Source organism: Sus scrofa, chromosome 2, assembly GCF_054392235.1.
Source record: "Sus scrofa isolate SSC_HxYL_T2T_F1_AM1 chromosome 2, Sscrofa_HxYL_maternal_Yorkshire_Landrace_v2.0, whole genome shotgun sequence".
Lineage (NCBI taxonomy): Eukaryota > Metazoa > Chordata > Mammalia > Artiodactyla > Suidae > Sus > Sus scrofa.
In genome coordinates, this window is record NC_139384.1 from 78,985,100 (window position 1) to 79,010,400 (window position 25,301).

Below are 25,301 nucleotides of genomic sequence, written 5' to 3' on the forward strand. Positions count from 1 at the left end.
CTAACCAAAACAATGGAATTCATCATCTCAATGGCTGAATTTCATGGTATATAAATTATCCCTCAAGAAATCTATTAATAAATTTTAAAATGTTTTTTCTAGAATTATCCAAGGAGTGCTGAAAATCTATATCTTTGTTATCAACATTCCTTATGACACACCAGTATTTTTATGGCTGCCACTCTTTACTGCAATCACATTTACCTCTTTGGTCCCCAGTTGTGTTTGTATGAAGCAGATGGTAAATACATTATGGATTAATCTTAGTGGAATCAAGTTGAGTTAAAGCCACACTGAATATGTTATTCCTACCTAACAAGTTATGATTTTGCAGGAATTTGGAGATCTTTGTATATACCCAATACTTGTTTGTTTCTGTGTTTGCTTAGTTTTGCCCCGGAAGTCCTTGGTACCATTCATGGTATCATTTTCTCTTCATGGTCTTGATCACCTGTCTTAGCTTTGGTTCAACAGAAGCAGATGCCCAGCCAAGGATTCACGTGTAAGCACTTTATTGGAAGGAGTAAGGACCATGGAACATGGGTTAGAGTGAGGAGAAGTGATTCAGGGAAGAGAGTACATCCAATCAAGCTTACCTTAAGTCATCCCCCACATGAGTGAGCAGAGTTTTCATCCTGGGAAATGACGCAACATCCAAAGGTCAGAATTAACACACGACTAAAGGGTGAAGAATATGGTATACCCCATGACTCTCCATCAAGAGCTGTCCCTGATGGGGCATAATTTGCAGTCAGGTCTGCCATCAAGCACTGCAAAAGATGGGTTCCACCTGGTGCTGACAGGGGAAGTCAGATTGGAATACAATGGACATGGGGGAAGGGATCCCAGGGAATGTGGGAGAAATGCTGACGGATTTCTTCCACCCTATCTTTCGCTTAACAAATGTTAAGTCACATATGGTTTGCAAAAAGAAGAAATCAAACATGCCTTTGAGGGGAGAAAAAGAAGCAAGACATTTAAATTTGCAACAATTGTCTTTGGGGCCCACCATGTTCACTTAGTTCTGAGGCCAGTGGCCCATCTCTAGCAAGGGACTCAGCTGAGGAGCCTGCCCAAGGCACCCTTCACATCCTTGTTCCTCAGGCTGTAGATGAAGGGGTTCAGCATGGGGGTGACCACGGTGTACATCACTGAGGCAATGGAACGTCTCTGGGGAGAATGGGTCACAGTAGAAGTGAGGTGGACTCCCAGAATAGTCCCATAGAACAAGGAGACCACAGAGAGGTGAGACCCACAGGTGGAAAAGGCTTTGTACTTGCCCTCAGTGGATGCCATTTTCATTAAGGTGGAGACAATCTGAGAGTAAGAAAAGACAATCCCAGTAAGAGGAAGCATGCACAGCAGACCAGTAGCCACATACAAACAGATGTCATTGATGAGGGTGTCTGAGCAGGCCACCTTGAGAATCTGATCCAGTTCACATGAGAAATGTGGGATTTCAGTACCTATACAGAAGGTCAGCTGCATCAACAGTAGAAGATGAACAAGGGCGACCCAGAAAAGGACAAACCAACACATCAGAACCAGGAGGACACAGAGGCGGGCGTTCATGATGACCATGTAGTGCAAGGGGTGGCAGATGGCCACAAACCGGTCATAAGCCATCACAGCCAGGAGGAAATTGTCCATTCCAGCAAAAACTACAAAAAAATACACCTGAGTGAGGCATCCTACATAGGAGATGTCTTTGCTCTGTGCCTGGATGTTCATTAGCATCTTCGGGACAGTGGTAGAGACGAAGCAGATGTCAACAAAAGACAGGTTGGCGATGAAGAAGTACATGGGGGTGTGGAGGTGGGAGTCGGAGCTGACAGTCAGGATGATGAGCAGGTTCCCAAGCACAGTAACCAGGTACATGGACAAGAAAAGCCCAAAGAGGAATGGCTGCAGTTCTGGATCTTCTGAGAGGCCCAGGAGGAGGAACAGTGACACTCCTGTGTGGTTTCCTGCTTCCATGTAGCTGGTGTGTCTGCTGGGGAAGGAGGCAAAAGCAACCTTCAGTGAACAGCCAACTGGCACCTGAGCTAGTCACCACCTTTTGGTTCCACATTTTCATGGACATCCTGCACCCCCTCTTAGTCCTTCCATTGCCAGTGATACTTTCATTCATCGGGCAACCCATTTCCATTTTAAATGTGTGTAATTATTCAGTCATTAATTAAGCAGAAATCGCTCCCTCTATTTTTATCACCTAAGCAACAGGTTCAAATTCTCCTGTTCAAATTGATGAACAAAAACCAATTTTTTCTCAGATAACACCCTTCCAAAATGATTGAAGACATTTAAGTCCTCTTCTTCAATAATCTCCATACTTCCCTTGTTCAAAGAAGTCATTTAGTGGTGATTAAGTCATTGATTTTTCAGTTTCAACAACCTCAATTCTATAACCTGAATTGATGTCACAGTTAACACTCATGTACATTTTTTTTAATTCTAAAATTGTGGGTTCTCTTATTACATTCTTTGTGAGGTCTGAAAATGCCTTTGTACATGGTGAGATCTCAATACATGATAGCTATTATTAGTATCACTATTAATCTGTATTTATGATAATTATTGTTGATACATAAATCTCCCACTGAAGAGTATAGAATTGCAATTTAGAACATGGGATCTTAGGAGTTCCCTGGTGGCCCAGCTGTTAAGGATTCATCATTATCAATGCTGTGGCACAGGTTCAGAAAGAAAAACAAGGAAAATGGGATCTTGAGTCAGGCTTCCTCAAAGAGAATTTTGGTCCAAGACCAAAGTTATTTAATCTTTCTCAGGGCAGATGCCTCACCTCTACCATGGGAGTAACATTCCATAGACTGTAAGACTAATGAGTGAGTTAAATGGGACGATATAATTTTTCTAGTGTGATTCTTCTGACACATACAGCAGATACTTCATCAATGGGAGCTTGTTCAAATAAATAAATTTGTCTTACAAATTCTCTATCAGTGATCATCATTCCCCTTAAACAAGGACAGTCATCAAAAATGGAATTCCAATTATAAACACAACAAGCCTGTTACCTCTTTGGACTGCCGTGTAGCACTTCCTCTTAGTGATGATCCTAATGGCTCTTGTTTTCAGGTACCACCCACCAGGTGCATTCTTCCAAGAGGAGGGAAAAGCATAAGAACTCAAGCATAAGAAGAGGAAACAAATCATAAAACTTTCAAAATAAAATCAAACTGTATGAGAATGTGAGCTCATTTGTTCATGCTCAGAAGTGGAAATATGTTGTAGTAAAGTCAGTGGTGTAATTACCAAAAAAAAAAGAGGAAAGACTTGATGAAAATATTCAAAGATCCTATAGATCAGACCACCCTAAAAATTGAAAGGCCAATTTCAGATGAAAATAAATGTATACATTCTCCACAGTAGAAAAAAGTTTGGCATTAACAATCCTAGAGAACGCAATTCATTAAAGAGAGAAAAAAAATCATTGGTAAGTTTCTCTAGGGAGGTGGGGAAAAGAGGGCTCTCTGAAATGTGAATATTTAGCTGTGAGAGGAAAGATGGGTGATTGTAAATCAGAGGAGACAGGGGAAAGACAAACATTTGGGGCTGAGAGAACAGAGTTCACACTTGCCCTGTGGGTTGGTCAGCTTGGTTAGGGCAGGTAGTTGAGAGGCCAGTGAGATGGAGAACAGAGAGTGAGGGCCAGGAGAATAGAGGGTGAGGTCAACAAGTGGAGCTTCCTCTACTATTCTTTTTAACATTTAATTCTTATTCCACTGGGTGGTATAGGTGGAAAGTACTTTTTTTAAAAAAATATTCTGTCTCTCTCAGTTGTACTCACGTCATGTGGCAGTTCCAGGGCCAGGGATCAAACCCATGCCACAGCAGCAACCCGAGCCTCTGCAATGACAGTGCCAGATCCATAACCTGTATGCCACAAGGGAACTCCTTCCTGTATATTTTTGATACCAACTGTCTCTCCAGTTGGTAATTCTGTGTTTATTTGTGGGTCAGAATTCATGAATGTTTTTGCTCATCATCATCTTTCCAGGGACTTACATGCTGCCTGGCAAACTCATGCAAATGATAGACATGTACTAGAGATTGAGACCAGGAGTTCCCACGTGGCTCAGTGGGTTAAGGATGCAGCATTGTTACTGCAGTGCCTCGGGTTACATCTGTGGCGTGGGTTAGATCCTTGGCCCATGATCTTCCACATGCTCTGAGTGAGGCCAAGGATAAAAAAAATGACCGGAACCAAAGGAATAAAGCATAACACAAAAAAGAAAATTTCAAGGTCATCATATACTTGAATATAGAAAACAAATTGAATATTTATATTACATAAAATGAATTCAAATCTATTTTAAGGAAATAACATGTCGTGAACAAGTAATACCTATTCTAAGAATAAAGAGCTGGTTTAATACTATGACGTTAACATAATTCATCACCAAAACAGGCTGATGAAGAGGAAGCACAACCAAAATCACACTGAAAACGGCATTTGAGGGAATGTAAGTGTCTATAATGTGAATAGCAGCCAGTTCAGAGCCTCTAACTAAGTGAAGAAACCAAAGACAATTTCTTAACCTAGTAACAAATGGTTTTATAACTGTCCCCAACTGGATATTATACATTAAATCATTAAAATATTTGCATTAAAGTTAGGCTATTCAAACTTCAATATGTCAATAGTCTCCTGAATATTTAAGGAGATTGGTTCAATGAGAAAAGGGACTGTCTGAGTACAGAGTATCAGAAAGAGTTACATTAATTGTAGCTGATATTGCGGACACCTAAGTGAGACAACAGCCATCAGTACAAAACCATTAAGTGCTAACAGTACTGCACACTAGGTGCAGAATACAACAGGAGTTCCCTGATGCCTCAGCAGGTAAAAGATCTGCCTTTGTCACTGTTGTGGCTTTGGTTACTGCTGTGGCTCAGGTGCTATCCCTGGCCTAGGAACTTCTGCATGTCACCAGTGTGACCAAAACAAACCAACCAGCTGAGTGGAATAATCCAATCACATGAGTAATAAATCCGACCTTGTGCATATTCAGTCTCCATTGACTACTTGATGAATAAATGGTTGGACACAGGCAGTCCAACAGGAGCCTGCAATTGCTGAAGAGTAGGGCAGAGGTGGAGACCCAACAGAAAAATTACTGGGGAGAAGATCTACATTCCAAGAAGAAAGAGAAGGAAACCGCAAGAGCTGGAAAAGTCTTGTTTCCACAGAAACGAAAGCACCTTCAAAGTACAGAGACTTCAGTGTCATGGAATAAATGAATATGGGACTTCACATATCACTGTTCTAGAGGATAAGCCTGGTTCCCCCTTTCTCCCCTCTCTTCTCTCTTACTACCCCAACCCTTCCTGGAACCTTCTTTCCAAAAGGTATCCCTGCAGCCTTCTGTTTTCCAGGGTCTGTCCTTGGAAAGCCCAGTTCTGTTTGCACTTGGCTGGGCTCAGAGAATTATAGGAAAGGGGCATTGGGCACATGTCTCAAGTTGCCAGCATCTCAGGGGGTGGATTCCCAGAGGTGCTCATTAAATAAACTTTTCCATTGTCTTTCCATTCTACAAACAATGCTGGTCCTTTGGGGCACAGACATGAGAGAGTGGAAGATTTTCAGCCAAGATGGACAATTTTCAGCAAGCAGCCTTGGAGAGACATGAATTCCCTTCCTCCCAGAAGAAATTCCTCTTTCTTTGGTTTGGCTTTTAAATGACAAGGTGTCCCCCAGAGAATGTTTAATTCCTACAGGAACCAGACCCAAGAACCACCTTTCTGGAATGCTCTTCCCTTGAAAAGTCTTTGGAGATTTCGTGAATCGCTTGTGTCCACAATGTCATGGAGGCCGAGAGGTCCTTTCTGAAGAAAAGCACAGTGATTAATAGTTTGGGTTTTCTTCAAAGGACCTTCACAACGAGGAGTAAAAGGAGTTTCCTTAATGAACAGTGGGTTGAGGTTCTGGTGTTGTGGCTGCTGTAGCTTGGGTCACTGCTCTGGAGCAGGTTCCATCCCTTGCCCAGGAATTTCCATATGCCCCAAGTGAGACCAAAAAAAAAATGAGTACTGAACAATATTCCTTCATATTGGCTGGTACCATGGAAGCATTTGTTGATATTGGAGAGGGCTCTAAATACACCCAGGTAGAGTGGATTGAGGAGTATTAAGGAAATCTAGCTGGCAAATATAAACTACAAAAAAGGGTTGTCTGGGAAATGAAAGAGAGAGTAAGGCATGGGTTAAGGGAATATAAAATAACAAAGAGGCAATCCCTGCCATGGCACAACAGGATCAGCAGTGTTTCTGCAGCACTGGGACTCAGGTTCTATCCCTAGCCCAGTACAATGGGTAAAACTGCAGCACAGGTTGCGACAGCAGCTCAGTTCTGCTCCTTGGCCTGGGAACTGCATATGTCACAGGGTAGCCAAAAAATTTAAAAATGAATTAAAATAGGGGAGAGGTTTTATTTCAAAGAGGATAATCATACCTGGTGCAGGCATTTGAATGCATAGGCTATTCTGGCTCCGTAATTTGCAGGATGCAGTATTCTGTATAAATCAAGGACAATCCTGATGTGACATTCATCCAATTTATAGAATGCATGGGTCCATAAATCAAGGGTTCAGAAGAGAAGAAGGCCCATTTACCATCACACTCAGTGGGGAGTCTGTGCTCTTGTCTCCACTACTCTGGCCTCTGCAAGTTTAGAGGTCTTGACTCTGTAAAGAGGACATACTTTCAGAGACAGTGGAAAAGGCCCATTGAACTTGAAGCTATGCTACTGCCTGGGACTTCAGGCCCTTTATGCCAAGAAGAGGAGTCACCCTCTGGGCAGGTGTGATTGACCCTTGACATCAATGTCATTTCGTGGTCATGGCAGTGCACAGGCACTGGTACTCTGCTGTGCCCAGTCAATGGCTGGGAGCTGCCAGGACCAATGTTAGTGAAAACACAGTGGTGGATCCAGATAGCTATGGGTCAGTTATGCTCCCAGCAAGATAACCTAGGAGAGGCAGCTTCCTTTAGCTGAAGGCAGTTCAGAAAGACAGCTAAAGGATGGATGAGCTCACAGGGCTGCACTGTCTGCACCTGGATGATAAGCCCTTATTCCTGAGGCAAAATCTAGACAACAAAGCCCAGCATTTACTATAGTCTGTGCTATGGGACCTTTGGGTCAACTTTATTTTAAATTGAGATATGATTGTCTTATAACATTACATTAGATTTAGGTATATGATGCAGTGATTCAATATATGTATACACTGCAAGGATATCACTATATATGTATATATAATGAAATGTGTGTGTGTGTATAATGGAATACTACTCAGCCACTAAAAAACAATGAAGTTCTGCCCTTGGCGACAACATGAATGGAACTAGAGGTTACTAGGCTGAGCGAAATAAGACAGACAGAGAATGACATATACTGTATGTTATCACTTCCATGTGGAATCTAAAAAGTACATGAATAAATATAATATAAAGGAAACAAACTCACAGATACAGACATCAAACCACTGGGGAGAGGAAAGGGAGGAGGGGCAAGATGGGGTAGGGGATTCAGAGTCATCAACTACTATGTATAAAATAAAATAGCAGTTCTCTTGTGGCTCAGCGGCTTAAGGATCCAGCGTTCTCACTGCTGTGGCTCTTGTTACCTCTGTGGTGTAAGTTCAATTCCTGGCACTTCCACAAGACATGGGTGCAGACAAAAATAAAGAAATTTAGTAAAATAATCAACAAGTATATATTCTATAGCACAAAGAATATGGCCAATATTTTATTATCACCTTTCAAAAATTTTAGTGGCGTAGAGTTGACTTACAATGTTGTGTTAATTTCAGGTGTACAGCAAAGGGAGTCTGTTGTACATGGACATATATACCCATTCTTTTGGGGGTTCTTTTCCCAAATAGGTAATATAATAACTTTTTACTAGGTTGCCAGTTTAGTACAAAAGGATATCAATCAGGATAAAACATAAAAGTGATGCATCAGGCAAGGTATGGAGAGTGAGCTGCCACGCCCCCTCCCTGCACTAGCCTCTCCCCATATTTCCATGGGTTCACCAACCTGGAAGCCTTCCAAGCCCTGTCCTGGATTTTTATGGCGACTTCAATACTTCTGCAGGATTAATGACATCTTTGACCATTGGTGATTTATTCAACTGTCAGCCACTCTTCCATCCTAGAAGTTATAAGGTTATAATAACTATATTATTTTTTTAATGGCCATGCCCATGGCATATGGAAGTTCCAGCTGCAGCTGTGGCCTATGACGGCACAAAGCCAGATATTTTCACCCACTGCACTAGGCTGAGGATTGAACCCACGCCTCCACAGGGACGTCCATGCCATGGCCGTCAGATTTTTAACCCACCGTCCCACAGCAGGAACACCAAGGTTATAATAACTTTAAATGCAGTATAATCTATAAAAATATTGAATCACTATGTTGTAATATCTTGTTATTGTAATATAATACTGTAAACCAATTATACTTCAGTTGAAAAGATTATCACCACAGTATGTCTAGTTGACATCCATAACCATACATGGCTAGAAACTGGGGGGAGTTTTGTGATAAGAATTTTTAAAATCTACTGGTTATAGAAACATTTAAATACACAAGAGTATTATGAACCATAGTCTCTTTGTATGTTACATTACCAGGGCTTATTTTATAAACTGGACATTTGGCTTTTACACATTCAACCCACCCTCCACCCCCTGCCTCTAGTGACCACCAATCTGGTTCTTGTATCTGTTTTTTTTTTTTTTTAATTCCACATAAAAATGAGGTCATACAGTATTTGTCTTTCTCTAACTTACTTCACTTAACATAATGCCCTCAAGTTTCACAAATGGCAGGATTCGCTTCCTTATCATGGCTTGATTATATATGTATATACAATGAGTATATATAATATAAAATGAATTATGTGTATAAATATATGTACCAAATTTTCTTTATCCTTTTATCTATAAGTGAACTCAGGTGTTTCCAAGTCTTGGCTATTATAAGCAATGCTGCAATGAACACGGGGATGCAGATTGTTTTTTGAATTAGTGTTTCTGTTTCTTTCGTATAAATACCTAGCAGTAGAGTTGCTGGACTGTGTGGTCGTTCTAGTATTACTTTTTGGAGGTCCTCCATCCTGTTCTCCACAGTGGCTACAACAATTGACATTCCTAGAAACAGTGCACAAGGGTTCCCTTTTCTCCACACCCTCACCAACATTTGGTAGTCCCTGAATTTTTTTCTTTTTTTTAAGTGTCCTTACAAGAGGAAGTACACAGACCAGCGATTGAACCCTTATCACAGCAGTGGCAATGCCAGATCCTTAACCTCTGTGCTACCAGGAAACTCTAATCCCTGTATTTTGATATTAGCCATTCTAACAGGTATGAGGTGATATATTTGTGGTTGTGATTTGCTTTTCTCTGCTGAATAGTGATGTTGAGCACATTTTTTTTTTGTCTGTTTGCTATTTCTTGGACCACTCCCATGGCATATGGAGGTTCCCAGGCTAGGGGTTGAATCAGAGCTGTAGCCACCGGCCTACGCCAGAGACACAGCAACTCGGGATCTGAGCCGTGTCTGCAACCTACACCGCAGCTCACAGCAACGCTGGATCATTAACCCACCGAGCAAGGGCAGGGACTGAACCCACAACCTCATGGTTCCTAGTCAGATTCGTTAACCACTGCACCACGACAGGAACTCCTGTTGAGCACATTTTGAATTACCTGTTGATCAGCTGTATGCCTTCTTTGGGAAAATGCCTATTAAAATCCTCTGCCCATCTTTGGTTAGATTATTTTTTTCTAATTTTGTGTTAGTGTGAGTTCCTCATATACTTTGAATATTAACCCTATATCAGATATATGACTTGCAAAAATTTTCTCCCATTCAGTAGGTTGTCTTTTTATTTTGTTGTTGGTTCCTTTATTGTGTAAAAGCTTTTTAGTTGGCTGTAGTCCCACTTGTTCTTTTTGCTTTTGTTGCTTTTACTTGGATCAACTTTTTTGCGCGGGTTCTGGAGACAGCTCTTTTATAGTTTCCATGGGTCATTTTTATTTTTTTCATTTTTTTAAGTTTTATGGAAGTATAATTGGTTTACAATGTTATAATTATTTCTGCTGTACAAAAAGTTACCTAGTTTGGAGTTCCTATCATGGCTCAACAGAAGGGAATCTGACTAGCATCCATGAGGATGCAGTTTTGATCCCTGGCCTTGCTCAGTGGGTTAAGGTCTGGTGTTGCTGTGGCTGTGTTGTAGGCCAGCAGCTACAGCTCCGATTAGACCCCTAGCATGGGAACCTCCATATGTTGTGGGTGTGGCCCTAAAAAGACCCAAAAAAAGTGACCTAGTTATACATATAAACACATCCATTCTTTTGCAGATCCTTTTCCCATATAGATCATCACAGAATGCTGGGTAGAGGTCCCTGGGCTATACACCAGGTCCCCATTCTCTGGTCATTCCATACACCTCAGTGTGCATATGCCAATCCCATACCCCTAGCCCATCCCTACCTGGATCAACTTTTTTGCATAGGTTCTGGAAAAGGCTCTTTCAGAGTTCCCAAGGCTTGTTTTTAGGGGAGAGGGTGAGTGAGATGAACTGCTAGTAAGAGGAGCATCAAGGGGTCAAAGTATTGCTTCTCCTATGGAAGTGCCTCGAGGACACATTCCGGACTATCCATTCTCCATCCCCCTCTCCTTGAATGACATCTCTGCTAAACCTGATGGCTTCCTTGCTGGGTGGACCTGACCCTCAATCTTGAGGGTCCTGAGCCCTGGTCATCATTTTTTTCTCAGACCATGGCTCCTGTACTTGATAATTTACGGTCAAAATTGGGAAAGGTACTAACAAGGAATGCCCCACAGACATTTCCGTCACCCCAAAAGGAAACTCAGTACCCATTAAGCAGTTACTAATTACTCTCTCTACTGGAAACCTCCAACGAGCTTTCTTTCTCATTCTGGATATTTCGATACACGGAGTCATACAATGTGTGACTTTTGTGTCTGGACTCTTTCAATTAAGCATCATGTTTGTGAGAGGCACCCACATTGTAATACATATTGATACTTCATTCCTTAAAAATATTATTGGGCTTTCCTGCCATGGTGCACTGGGGACTGCAGCAGCTAGGGTTTCTGCAGAAGCTCAGGTTTGATCCCCAGGCCTGGGCAGTGGGATAAAGGATACAATGCAGTGTTGCTGCACCTGTAGCCTAGGTCACAGCTGTAGCTTGGATTCAGTCCCTGGACAAGTAATTTCCATATGCTGCAGTTGCAGCCATAAGTATTTTTTTTAATTTAATGATTTTTATTTTTTTCCATTATAGCTGTGGAAAATTATGGAAGCCTTTTTAAAAAAAAATTTTGATAAATATTAAGGTTGACAAATTAGAGAGTATAGAGAGGATATTGGTTATTTTTTAAATTGTGTCATAAAATGGATGGGTTACACAAATTCCTCCATTTATTTATTTATTTATTTTATTTATCTTTTTGCCTTTTCTAGGGCCGCTCCCACGGCATATGGAGGTTCCCAGGGTAGGGGTCTAATCAGAGCTGTAGCCACCGGCCTAGGCCAGAGCCACAGCAACTGGGGATCCGAGCCGTGTCTGCAACCTACACCGCAGCTCACAGCAACGCCAGATCCTTAATCCACTGAGCAAGGCCAGGGATTGAACCCGCAACCTCATGGTTCCAAGTCAGATTCGTTAACCACTTAGCCATGACGGGAACTCCTCCTCCATTTATTTGAAGAAAAGAGTGCTTAGTCAGTTTGGACTGCTGTAACAAAATACCACAAACTAAGGAGCCTATACGCAACAAAAATATATTTCTCAAGTTCTGCAGGCTGGAAGTCTGAGATTAGGAGATCAGGAGGCCAATATGATCAAGTTCTGGTGAAGATGCTCTTCCAGGTTTCAGACTGTTCACTTCTCATTGTGTCCTCATGGGGCAGAAAACAGAGATAAAAAGTTCTCTCATGCTCTCCCAAGGGTACCAATCCCATCATGAAGGCTCCATCCCCATGACTTCATTAAATCTTAGTTACCTCCCAAAAGCCCCACATCCTAAAACCATCACATGGGGGATAGGGTTTCAACACAAATGTTGGGTCCAGAACATTCAGTCCAGAACAAGTATGAATGGGGAAATCAGAAGAAATATGCTAGTGCTTACCTGAGAACTATGTACCCTTTATTTGACTCTTGATTTTATCTGGAAAAGAAAACCTAAACTTTGAATGACATATATTAATTTTTTGATGTATATTAATTTTTGAAGATCCAGTTTTCTGTGAACACTGTTTCATTGCTTTATATAATAAGCAGTGTCTCTTTTTATTTTAAGTGAAGCACAACATAATTAAAAAAACATGTGCAAATCTTAAATGGATGAAGGTCTTTCTCTGATACACACATTCATAGCTATTACCTAGATCAGGATGTAAAACACTTCCATCACCCATAATGTGTCTTTGTGACCTTTCCCAGTCAATACCTCCCAAACCTATGTGCCTGATATCCTGGCTCCTACCTCCATTACTTGGCTTTGCCTGCTCTTAAATTTCATCAGAGTGGAATCATATCATATATACACAATCCTGTCACTCAAAATTATATCTATGAGGCTTGTCCATGCTGTTGTGCATTCCATTTGGTGTGGAGTTTTTCTATATTTAGATACACCATACCATAGTATATTTATTCATTCTACCATAGATAGGCATTTTAATTATTTCCAGTTTGGTGCTGTCATGAAAACTGCTGCCATAAATGTTGTTAGACATTCTCAGTGGACATAAACACTCATTTCTGTTAGGTGTATACCTAAGAGTGGGAGAGCTATGCTATAGCATATGAATATATTCAGTAATAGTAGATGTGTCTGTTTTTAAAGTAATTGCATCTATTTATACTCTAGTATAAATATACTAGTATACTAGTAGTGTATGAAAGTTTCCTTTCCTCCACATCCTTGCTAGCCATAAGTATTTTGAATCTTTTAAATTTTGGCCATTCAGAGAGATCCTTGTGGCACAGTGGGTTCAGGATCCAGTGTTGTCACTGTGGCGGCTCAGGAGGCTGCTGTGGCCTGGATTTGATCCCTGGCTGGGGAACTTCCACATGCAGCAGGTACAGCAAAAATAAATATATTAATTAATTAATTAATTAATTAAAAGTTTTAGCCATTCTGGTGGATGAATTGATGACCATATCTTGGTATGTCTAATGTCAATGTGGAAGAGATCCAGGATGAACATTTCTTTTTTTTTTTTTTTTTTGTCTTTTTAGGACCGCACCCATGGCATATGGAGATTCCCAGGCTAAGGGTCCAATCAGAGCTGTAGCTGCTGGCCTACCCCATAGCCACAGCAACGCCAGATCCCAGATCCGAGCCTTGTCTTATTTGTGACACCTGGGGATCTGGAGCTGGGAGGGACTTTCCTTAGAAGGGGACAGCTCAAATGAGAACAAACTAAATGTTTTTTCCTTCCTTCCTTCACTCCTTTCTTCCTTCAGTGGGAGGGCATAGATGTTTTACACTGTCTATCCTTTCAAAACCTTCTCTGCATTTGAATCCTGAATTTACATAAGACAATTATTTTTAAGCAGGCTATTAAAGCTCCAAAGATTAATATCACAAAACTATTGTGGCAAAAACCTGGATTGGAAGACATTTATGCAGAAATAATATGGAAGCATTTTAAATAAAAATTTGATAAAAAGTAAGGTTGACAAATTAGAGGGTATAGCGAGGATACTGGTCATTTTTTAGATGGTATCATAAAATGGATGGGTTATACAAATTCTTCCATATATTTGAGGAAAAGAGTCAGTTTGGACTGCTGTAAGAAAAAAAAAACACAAACTAAGGGGCTTTTAAGCAACAAAAAATGTATTTCTCACAGTTCTGGAGGCTGCGAGTCTGAGATCAGGAGGCCAGCATGACCCAACGCTTGTAAAGATGCTTTCCCAGGTTTCAGTCTGTCCACTTATCATTGTGTACTCACAGGGCAGAAAACAGAGAGAAAAAGCAACTTCTCTCATGCTCTCACAAGAGTACCCATCCCATCATGGGGGCTCCATATCCATGACCTCATCAAATCTTAGTTACTTCCCAAAAGCCCCATATCCCAATACTGTCGCATTGGGGGTTAGAGTCTATCAACACAAATATTGGGGGGACACAGATATTCAGTCCATAACAAGTATTAATGGGCAATGAGAGCTTCTATTGAGTCTAGGAAGGGATGCTACAAAGATCAATGGTACATTTGTTTCCAGAGAGACCTAGAGTACAGGATAAGCTCTGTAAGGTGCTCACGGAATAGATTCCTCTTTCTTCCCCAAAACAAACCTTGGTGTCAATGGACCATTCCTGGAAATTCACTCTTCCTCAAGGAAATCCATCCTCTCACCAAAAAAAAAAAAAAAAACTTATAAAAGAGTTCCCTGATGCCCTATCTAGTGAAGGATCCCACGTTGTTTCTGCTGTGGTGTCACTGGTGTAGTGTGGGTTCTATCCCTGACCTGGGAACTTTTGTTTGCTGCAGGTGCAGCCATATCAAGACTAAACAAAACTAATGAAGTTATATGAATGACACAAAGGACTTTCCCAGCTCTAAGATTCAGTGATTAAAGCCTATTAGTCCAAACTTATTTCCAAAAGGTAGCTCAGATTTGGTTTTGCTCAGTGAACAAATATTCAAATGTCCATATTGTGGTATAGACTTGCTACACACAGTCAGACCAAAGTTGACAAATACAGGCCTTGGTTCCCATGAAGCATACAGCCTAGACTTAGCTAGAGTAGGGAAGAAAGTAAGTCAGTGAAAAACAGAACTATAAGAAATCTAAATAAGAATTTTTAGATAGTTTCTTATCAATATAATCCAAGGTATTTCAGCCTAATAGGTTAATTTTATTTCTTCCCTGAGAACTACATAACCTTTAAGTGATTCTAGACTTTATCTATGAAAGAAAAGCTAAATTTTGAATGACAAATATTAATTTTTGAAACCTATTAAAATTTTTTTAGGGCCACACCTGAGGCATATGGAATTTCTCAGGCTAGGGGTCGAATTGGAGCTATAGCAGCTGGCCTACACCACAGTCACAGCTATGCCAGAACTGAGCTGCATCTGTGACCCATATCACAGCTCAAGGCAATGCCAAATCCTTAATCCACTGAGTGAAGCCAGGGGTCATACCCCTGTCCTCATGGATACTAGTCTGGTTCGCTACCACTGAGCCACAGTGGGAACTCCTAACACATGTTAATTTTTGAAGAGGTAGTTTTCTGTCAACACCATGTCACTGTATTACATAATGGGTGATCTCTGTTTTATTTTAAATGAGGTATAACATAATACAAAAACATGCATAAAACTTAAATGCATAAGGAAATTTTACTGATATACATATTCATAGCTACTTATCTAGATCAAGATATAAAATACTTCCATCACCCAGAATGTGTACCAGTCAATATCAATACCTCCCAAACCTAGGTGCCCACTGTCCTGGCTCCCTCCTCCATAAGCTGGCTTTGCCTGCTCTTAGATTTCATCAAAGTGGAATCATTATGTATATATAATCGTGTCACTCACAATTACGTCTTTGAGGTTTGTCCATGCTGTGGTGCATAGCAGTATTTGTTCTTTTCATATTAGTATGTTTTTTGTATTTAGGTGTACCATAGCTTATTTCCTGATTCTCCCACTGATGGGCATTTGAATTATTCCCAATTTGGTGCTATCATGAAAACCACTGTTATAAACATTTTTAGACACGCTTGCTGAACGTAAGCACTCATTTCTGTCAGGTATATACCTAAGAATGGGAGAGCTATGCTGGAGAGAATGACTATTCACTAGCAGTAAATGTCTCCATTTCCAAGGTAATTGTATCCATTTATACTCTAGTATAAATATACTAGTATGTTAGTAGTATATGAAATTTTCCATTGCTCCACATCCTTGCTAGCCCTATATATTTTGAATCTTTTAAATCTTAGCTATCCTGGGAGTTCCCTTGGGGCACAGTGGGTTAAGGATCCAATGTGGTCACTGCAAGGGCTCAGGAGGCTGCTGTGGCCTGGGTTTGATCCTTGGCTGGGGAACAACTTCCACATGCACCTGGTACAGCAAAAATAAATAAATAAATAAATAAATAAATAATTACAGCCATTCTGGTGGGTGAATTGATGGCTATATTGATATGTTTACTGGTAATGTGGAAAGGCCATGTTGAACATTTCTTCATGGAAGAGAGAGCATAGATGTCACTAAATGAAGTTCTTGAGAAGCACTTGCTTTTGGAGGTGAAAACATAAAAGTAATTCAAGCAATGGTATTTCAGAAAAAAAGAGGGACAAGGCATTAATTCAATGAAGTTGAAGATATGGTATTTCTTACTGCCAGGTTATCACAGTAATTCCCCAGTCACAGCATCCATGACTCTTCACAGGGAGAATAACCTGCTGACAAATGTCCTCAGGGCCACCTGCATGTCCCTGTTCCTCAGGCTGTAGATGAAGGGGTTCAGCATGGGGATGACCACGGTGTACATCACTGAGGCCACTGTTCCCTTTGAGGAGGAGGGGAAGAAGGCAGAACTGAGGTACACACCTAACCCTGTCCCGTAGTATAAGGAAATGACCGTTAGGTGAGACCCGCAGGTGGAAAACGCTTTGTATCTCCCCTCCACTGAGGACATTTTCAATATAGAGGAAAGAATCTTAGAGTAAGAATAAAGAATCCCAGTCATCAGAGGAATACCCAGCAAACCAGTCCCAGAATAGAACACAATGTAATTGCTGAGAGCATCAGAACAAGAGGACTTAAGCACCTCAGCCCATTCACAGAAGAAGTGGGGAATTTCCATGTGTGTGCAGAACGAGAGACGCAGCACCATCAGACCATAGAGCAGAGCAACCAGGACACTGAGGGACCAAGAGACTAGAGCCAGCAGACAACAGAGGTGTGGGTTCATCATGATCATGTAGTGCAGGGGGTGACAGATGGCCACGAAGCGGTCATAAGCCATCACGGTCAGGAGGAAGTGGTCCAGATACCCAAAAAACCAGAAAAAGTATATCTGGGTGATGCAGCCTGCATAGGTGATGGCTTTGTTCGCTGTCTGGATGTTCACCAGCATTTTGGGGACAATGGTGGAATTGAAACAAATATCAGAAAAAGACAGGTGGGAGAGGAAGAAGTACATGGGGGTGTGGAGGCGGGAGTCAGAGGTGACAGCCAGGATGATGAGCAGGTTCCCAAGCACGGAGACCAGGTACATGGACAAGAAGAGCCCAAAGAGGAGGGGCTGCAATTCTGGATCCTCTGAGAGGCCCAGGAGGAAGAATTCCAAGACTCCTGTTTGGTTTCCTTCATCCATGGAGCTGATAATTCTGCCAGGTAAGCAACAAAGCAATGCTAATTAAAACAAACATACTGGAGTCCCCAAACATAAAAAGATTTTATTCTATTAATGACCCCTCAGAAAAAAAAGCACTTTTCTGACCAACAATCTGCTATTCACCCTCTGAGAGGATTACAAACATCATTATCTTATAAAGGTATCATTTATGGGAAAATCTATTTATCACAACTTAGCCATTTGCCTCTATGTTGACAGACCATACAACTTTGCGGTGTCCAGCGCAGCTTCAACCCATTTCTGGTATCTATGGTTTGAACATTTTTCCTTCTTCAGATTGGAACTTTCCTACATGGATAACTGCCTTTTCTAAAATCTCTTTAGTATTCTAGCAGACATGTGTGTGTTGGTGGTGCCCTTGCTCCAATTTTCTCTGTGACCTCTGAGGAAAACACCAGAGTGTCAAATTGTAAGCAAAATTTCATATTTTTTGGCCATACCCGAGGCATGGGAAAGTTTCCATCACAGAGACTGAACCCACCCCACAGCTGTAACCAGAGCTACTGCAGGGACAAGGCCAGACCCTTAACTCAATGAGCCACAAGGCAACTCCCAAACTTATATTTTAGTTAATGATCTGAGAGGGTTACTTGAAGGGACACATCCACCAGAGGTCTGGGGTTTCTGCCTGGTCATCACTATGTTTCCAAAGAAGACAGCCTATGCTCTCCAACCTAGGTACTAAACCACTAAGCTAGGTGTGGTAGTAAGTATCATGTCGAAAGAATGGATCCCAGAGTCTGACTGCTCCACCATGAATGACGGCTCTACGCTTTATTGATCTTGGCCAAGTTATTTGATTTCTCAGTGACTTGGTGTCCTACTTAATGAAATGGAATTATTAATGATATCTACTCCATAAGATTGTTGAGAGGTGGAGTTCCCATTGTGGCACAGCTGAACCAAATCTGTCTAGGAACCATGAGGTTGTGGGTTCGATCCCTGGCCTTGCTCAATGGGTTAAGGATCTGGCATTGCTGTGGCTCTGGCATAGGCCAGCAGCAACAGCTCCGATTAGACCCCTAGTCTGGGAATCTCCTTATGCCATGAGTGCGGCCCTCAAAAGACAAATAAATAAATAAATAAAAATAAAATAATACTAAATAATATATACTATGGTAAAATCATTTTTTCAAATAATAAGGAATTTATAAAGTAAAAGACAAATGCACCCCATCTTCATGTTTTCCCTCATTTCTCTTTGCTAAGTGTGTTAACACTGTGATGAATTTCTGTCTACATTATGCTTTCTATATCATCATTTCCTGCCATAAAGATCAAAGACACGCCTGAGAGATATTCACCTGGTATGAAACAGCACAGTGACCCTCTGCACCATAATACTTCTGTACTTTGGCAAATAGCAGCTGTTTTGTGTGCCCTAAGTGTTCTCCATGACCCAGAAACTAAAGGATTATTACCTAAAACCTTCAGAAGCTGAGTAAGCCCATGCCCACACCAGGATGTAACTAGTTGAGTATCACACACTCTCCTTAGGTTGGCAGCTTGCTTCCTGATAATCTGCTGTGTACATCCCAGATCATGCCCAGCCTGGTGGATGCCTGGAAGTGCTGCCTCTCAGGTTCCATCTTTACAGAGTATAGCTGGCAGGGCTGAGCAGAGTCGTCATCCAAGACCCTGAGAGGGATCACACCTTCCCACTCCACTGAGTGTTTCTGCCTCTCCCACCACCCCTGGTGAGGGGAGAGATGGACAGAAAAGAGAAGTTTGGAGGCTGCACTTCCAGGGCCAACTTGATGTGGCCAGGAGCAGCTCCTGAGCCTTACCTTTGACTACCTTTCCTCAGGGATGCTGTAAGACATGCCAGACTCCTACCAGCATGGCCTTGGCATTTCAGCACTTCAGGTCTCTAAATAATAGGAAACTTGCTTCTTATATGACAACAACAATGACCATCACCTAGGTAACAATAACAGACACTCTTTCATGCTCTTTCCTAATATTACCTCATTTAGTCTTCACCACAGCTCTAGAGAGGGGGTACCATTTAACCTCCACATTAACTGAGGTGCAGGGAGGTCATGTGACTTGCCTAAGTTCACACAACCAGGAAGATACAGTGTGGGAATTTAACTCTCAGCACCCTGGCTTGTACCTTCTATGAGTGGACATTCCAAAGCTCCCAAAGTATTCGACATTTGTGCAATTTCACGAAAAATAACTGACTAGAACACAATCAAAGTGCCATTTCCACTTCCGAAACTACAGTGTTTTAAAATATAATATGGGAGAAGTTCCCATCGTGGCACAGTGGTTAACAAATCTGACTAGGAACCATGAGGTTGCAGGTTCAATCCCTGGCTTTGCTCAGTGGGTTAAGGATCCAGTGTTGCCAGTGAGCTGTGGTGTAGGTTGCAGACACGTCTCAGATCCCACGTTGCTGTGGCTCTGGCGTAGGCCAGTGGCTATAGCTCCGATTAGACCCCTAGCCTGGGACCCTCCATAATGCCATGAGAGCAGCCCTAGAAAAGGCAAAAAGGCCAAAAAAATAATAAAATAAAATAAAAACAACAACAACAACAAAAACGTAATGTGGGAGTTCCCATCATGGCTCAGTGGTAAGGACCCCAACTAGTATCCATGAGGATAAAGGTACAATCCCTGGGCCCCCACAGTGGGTTAAGGATATGGCATTGCCATAATCTGTGGTATAGGTCGAAAACGAGGCTTGGATCTGGCATTGCTGTGGCTGTGGCACAGGCTGGCAGCTGTAGCTCTGATTGGACCCATAGCCTGGGAACCTCCATATGCTGTATCTGTGGACCCCAAGAGACAAAAACAAATTAGTTAATTTAATTAAATATAAAAATAATCAAGTGTGTTGGTCTCATTTCAGGTGGGAGAACACTGGTTAAGACAGTTTCAGCCTGAATGGGTCAAATCTGCAAATAATGTTTTGTGTGTAACAGAAATGCACATGGATATGTGTCCTCAAGTAAAGGCATAAGATGTAAGTTGTTATCCTCTAGATTTCCTATCATGTCTCTTATTATCTGTGGTTTGTACGATTTCTATCAGCATTTTGCATTACTTTTTTTTTATCACCAAGCACATAAAATTAGAAAAGTTTCAATGTTGGAACAAATGACTAAATAATAAACCTAATGAAAGAATCAGGCAGCAAATATTGAAAATAAAACTATAAACCAGTGAATTTTTTAAAATAAGCAAATGTTTATATTGACGAACCCAAGCTTATTCTTTGGTAAACAATAACTGGTCAAAATTATGTCAAATCAAATTTGAAAATGAGAAATCAACATTCATCAGCAATCAAAAGCATGCTATTTCAGTGGGATGGCATTTAGAAATATCCCCAAAACTTCCCAGAATCCCATCAGCTATTCAAATCAGTAATACATCTTCCCTGAAGTTTATTATTTTATTAAAGTGATTTTTGTTATGCTAGGAATTCCATATATATATATATAAAACATATATACACAAACATGTACTTTTTTTTTCTGTTTAGGGCCACACCTGCGGCATACAGAAGTACCCAGGCTAGGTGTCAAATTGGAGCTGTGGCCGCTGGACTAAGCCACAGCCACAGCAACATGGGATCTAAGCCTCATCTGCAAGCTACACCACAGCTCACAGCAATGCCGGATCCTTAACCCACTGAGAGAGACCAGGGATCCAACTCACATCCTCAAGGATACCAGTCGGATTTGTTACCACTGAGCCACAATGGTAAATCCACTTTTTATATATTTTTTATCGCACTTTCTTTACTCTGCCCTAAGTTTTCAAATGCTAGAAATCTTTCACACTCATACACAGAAACTATCAATTCTTTTTGCTTATGGTGTTCAAAGTAAAACAACTATCTAAAAAAGAGAGAGAGAGATCAACCATACAAAATGAAAAATATATGTAATATAAAATCAGGTAGAGAGAAAATAATGAAAATTATAATAGTTGATTACATAATACTTTATATTTAATTGTTTAAAATATAAAAAATAGATGATTTTCTAGAAAAACAATATGAAGTATCAAAATTCACTCTGTTAATAAATGAAATAGACTCATTAAAAGGAATAAGTTAGCAGAGTAACAAAACTCTTTCCAGGAGGCACATGGCCTTTAAAAACTATTCTGGGTGTAGTAAAACTTTTCCAGGCATTAAATTTGATACCATAACACAAGAATGCAAAGAACCATCAAAGAGAGTACAAAGAAGAAAATTAAAATGAATTCTATGTGTCCAGCAAATGAGTATTCTGAGAGTTGAGGATTTAATAATTAGGAAATCTATTATATCTTAATAAATGCATAGCTCACACAAATAGATACAATCTGTAAAAAAAAAAAAAAAAGATAACACCATTTAACAAAATTTAAAATCAAAATCATTTATAAATTTAAAAACAATTCCAGAGTTTCCGTCTTGGCGCAGTGGTTAACGATCCGACTAAGAACCATGAGGTTGCGGGTTCAATCCCTGGCCTTGTTCAGTGGGTTAAGGATCCAGCGTTGCCGTGAGCTGTGGTGTAGGTCGCAGACGTGGTTCAGATCCTGCATTGCTGTGTTCTGGCGTGGGCTGGTGGCCACAGCTCCGATTGTACCCCTAGCCTGGGAACCTCCATATGCCACGGGAGCAGCCCTAGAAAAGACAAAAATAAAAATAAAAAAATAAAAACATTCCAAAGAGTAGGGCATTATAATACAAGATGTGTGATTTGAGGGTTACTTACAGCACATAAAGAAAGGGAAGCTATTTCCCTAAATGATAAGGAAAATCTAGCTCAAACAAATGCCCAACATCATACCAAGTATTGAAATTTCAGTCAGTTTACCACGGAAGATGTAAATAAGATAAGTGTGCCTAGTCTCATCATCACAATCCATCATTTAATTCACTTTAGACTCTGGTGTCCTCTTAGGAACCACAAACCTAAAACCTTTAAGAATTTTTTATTAGATGCTCTTAGCCACTACTTGTGTCCCTGTCCCTGGACTTATTTGCTGCTCACAAAAGCCTCCTCCATGTGCACATATACACACCCCTCTTTCTGAAAGCACTTACTAAGCCCAAATGAATCACCCAGATGACAGCAGGGAAGAAGAATCTGAATTCACTGATGGATGGAAGGATGGATGGTGAGAGATCTCCAGAAAGAAAGTTGGTATGAGATCCAAATAGACCTGGCATTAGCAAGGTGACAGTATTCTCCTTGGTCTGGGGTCAGTGAGCTGGGAACAGAGGGACAAACAAGGAAAATTTAGCCTTTCAGGGGTATCCAGGGTTGAATTCTCAAAGTGCCCAATTAATGTTCCTAGTGTGACTCTATTTCTAAACAGTTTAGCTCTTTAGGGGAGAGATAACCATAATGAAATGGAAACTATGATTGACAATTCTATTCCCATGTGGGAAGTTTGGGGACAAATGATTGTTTTTTTCATGTTAGCACTTCTCTCCTTAGGAATGATGTCGCAGATCAGGATTCTCTCTGAAAATATCCTGTTAGAATCTGAACTGCATGTTCTTTGCCAGTCAAAAGACTTAAATACAACTGTATATGACCTGCTACATCTCTGACAGCACCTTAAATCAAAGACTTGTCCTATCAGATGTGAATCTCATAATATGTGATACTGTTAATAAAACATTAATAAAAATAGTGGGAGTAGGCATGGACTGGGAGTTTGGAATTGGCATATGCACACAGTGGTATATGGAATGATTGGCCAGTGGTGACAGAGAATTCTACCCAATATTCTATGATTATCTACATGGGAAAAGAATCTGAAAGAGAATGGATGTGTGTACATGTATAACTGAATCACTTTGTTGTACAGCAGAAATTATCACAGCACTATAAATCAACTATACTTTGACAGAACTTTAAAAATGAAAAAAAAATTTAAATAGTAATAGTGAATACCACACTCATTATTAGCTCACTTATCAACAACTCTGATTTAGGTTTATTATTTCTCTTTTGGAAATAAGTAACAGAGTAGAGAGAAACTGACCAACTTTCTGCAATTATATGCTGTATTTACAGAGTTGGGAGTGGACCAGGATCTGACTTCAGAATAGATAGGAAGTTGTGGTATGGGAATTTGAAAATGAAAAAGGGCCTTTATAAGTCAATGTGAAAGGAAAGACTAATACAGCCTTAGGACAGACTGGGGAGTTCCCCTCGTAGCACAGTGGTTAACGAATCTGACAAGGAACCATGAGGTTGCAGGTTCGATCCCTGGCCTTGCTCAGTGGATTAAGGATCCGGTGTTGCCATGAGCTGTGGTGTAGGTCACAGATGTGGCTCTGATCCCGCATTGCTGTGGCTGTGGCGTAGACCAGTGGCTACAGCTCCGATTTGACTCCTAGCCAAGGAACCTCCACATGCCGTGGGAACAGCTCTAGAAAAGGCAAATAGACAAAAAAAAAAAAAAAAAAAAAAAAAAAAAAGAACAGATTGGTTTTTCAAATGGAAAGAATAGATTTAAATATCCCACTGAACAAAAGTCAATCATAAGTGGAGTAAACATTTTTTTCTTTTTTACGGCCACATCTGTGTCATATTGAAGTTCCCAGTCTAGGGGTTGAATCTGAGCTGCAGTTGAGGTCTATGGAACAGTCAAACCAACAGCAGACCCAACCCACATCTGTGACCTATGCTGCAGCCTGTCACAAAGCCAGATCTTTAACACACTGAGCAAGGCCAGGGATCAAACCCACATCTTCGTGGAGACCAGTCAGGTTCTCAAACCACTAAGCCACAATGGGAACTCCAGATGGACTAAATTTTTTAAATAAAAATGTATATTTGACCTATTAGAAGAAACTGTTGAAAAATATGTTAAGAAACACAGACAAAGATTTTAACAACATGATGGAAAACCACAATCGATAAAGAGAAAGACTGGGCACTTTGAATGCATAAAAAATATGACAAAATGACCATCATCAAATTTAAAAGACAAGCCACAGAGGAAAGAAGACAGTGAAATGTAGATACCAAAGGATTAGTGTCTAGAAAATTGAAATTTTTAAAGAAAGCCTATATTTCTAAGAATTGGTAGGGAAACATCAAAAACTCAGTTGGAAATTGGGAGAGAAATAACCAATATGCAATTCTCAGAAGCAGAAACACAAACGATCAATGAAATAAGAAGACTGGGTTGGAAGGCAGCACAACCAAATCATGATACTAAGATGCTCAAGGTAAATAGTGGGGTAAACTGTGAGTCATTGGGGACTTGAGCTTTTTCTCTAAAGTTGCTGTGCTTGGCCACACTCCAAGTGTGTGCAAGTTCCCTGGCCAGGGATTGAACCTGCACCACATCAGTGGCCCAAGCCACTGCAGTGAAAACACTAGATCCTTAACCTGCTGAGCCACAAGTGAACTCTGCTTTTTTTAAAATAGGACACACAGGGAGTTCCCTTCCTGGCTCAGTGGTTAACAAACCTGACTAAGATTCATGAGGATGCGGGTTCAATCCCTGGCCTCATTCAGTGGGTTAGGGATCGGACATTGCCATGAGCTGTGGTATAGGTTACAGACGTGGCTTGTGTCTGTTGTTGCTGTGGCTGTGGCATAGGCCAGCAACTGTAGCTCCAGTTCAGTCCCTAGCCTGGGAACTTCCATATGCTGAGGGTGTGGCCATAAAAAGAAAAAGAAAAAAAAAGACACACAGGAGTTTCTGTTGTGGCTCAGTGGTAACAAACCTGACTAGTATCCATGAGGAGGTGGGTTCAATCCCTGGCCTCACTCAGGGGGTTAAGGATCCAGCATTACAGTGAGCTGCAGTGTAGGTCTCAGACATGGCTTGGACCTGGTGTTGCTGGCAGCTGCAGCTCCTATT

The 25,301-nt window shown here is 40.9% G+C and overlaps 2 protein-coding genes across 5 annotated transcripts in view; both read right to left on the reverse strand.

The window, feature by feature from the left end:
• Positions 1–498: 498 nt before the first annotated feature.
• Positions 499–25,301, reverse strand: part of LOC100513718 (olfactory receptor 7D4-like) — a 110,793-nt gene continuing 85,990 nt past the window's right edge. Inside the window, exons 1-7 of one of the 4 annotated variants that reach the window (XM_021085515.2) lie at positions 12,199–12,237; positions 8,065–8,178; positions 6,636–6,707; positions 6,476–6,536; positions 5,763–5,850; positions 3,039–3,120; positions 1,057–1,993 (exon numbers count right to left, since the gene is read on the reverse strand). In XM_021085515.2, the coding sequence (XP_020941174.1) occupies positions 1,057–1,977 (921 nt within the window). In that variant the 5' untranslated portion in view covers positions 1,978–1,993; positions 3,039–3,120; positions 5,763–5,850; ... (2 more) ...; positions 8,065–8,178; positions 12,199–12,237. Of the gene's footprint in view, positions 1,994–3,038; positions 3,121–5,762; positions 5,851–6,475; positions 6,708–8,064; positions 8,179–12,198; positions 12,238–19,249; positions 19,358–25,301 lie in introns of those variants that run through there. The other 3 variants (XM_085012879.1, XM_085012880.1, XM_085012881.1) reach the window with 3 other exon arrangements.
• On the reverse strand, positions 16,485–17,420 carry LOC100518059 (olfactory receptor 7A10-like). Its single transcript, XM_003123252.1, has one exon. It carries the CDS (start codon positions 17,418–17,420, stop codon positions 16,485–16,487), a length of 936 nt encoding a protein of 311 aa, XP_003123300.1.

Excerpts from the sequence above, each read along its gene's own strand:
- LOC100518059 (XM_003123252.1), bottom strand. The coding sequence starts at position 17,420 with ATGGATGAAGGAAACCAAACAGGAGTCTTGGAATTCTTCCTCCTGGGC.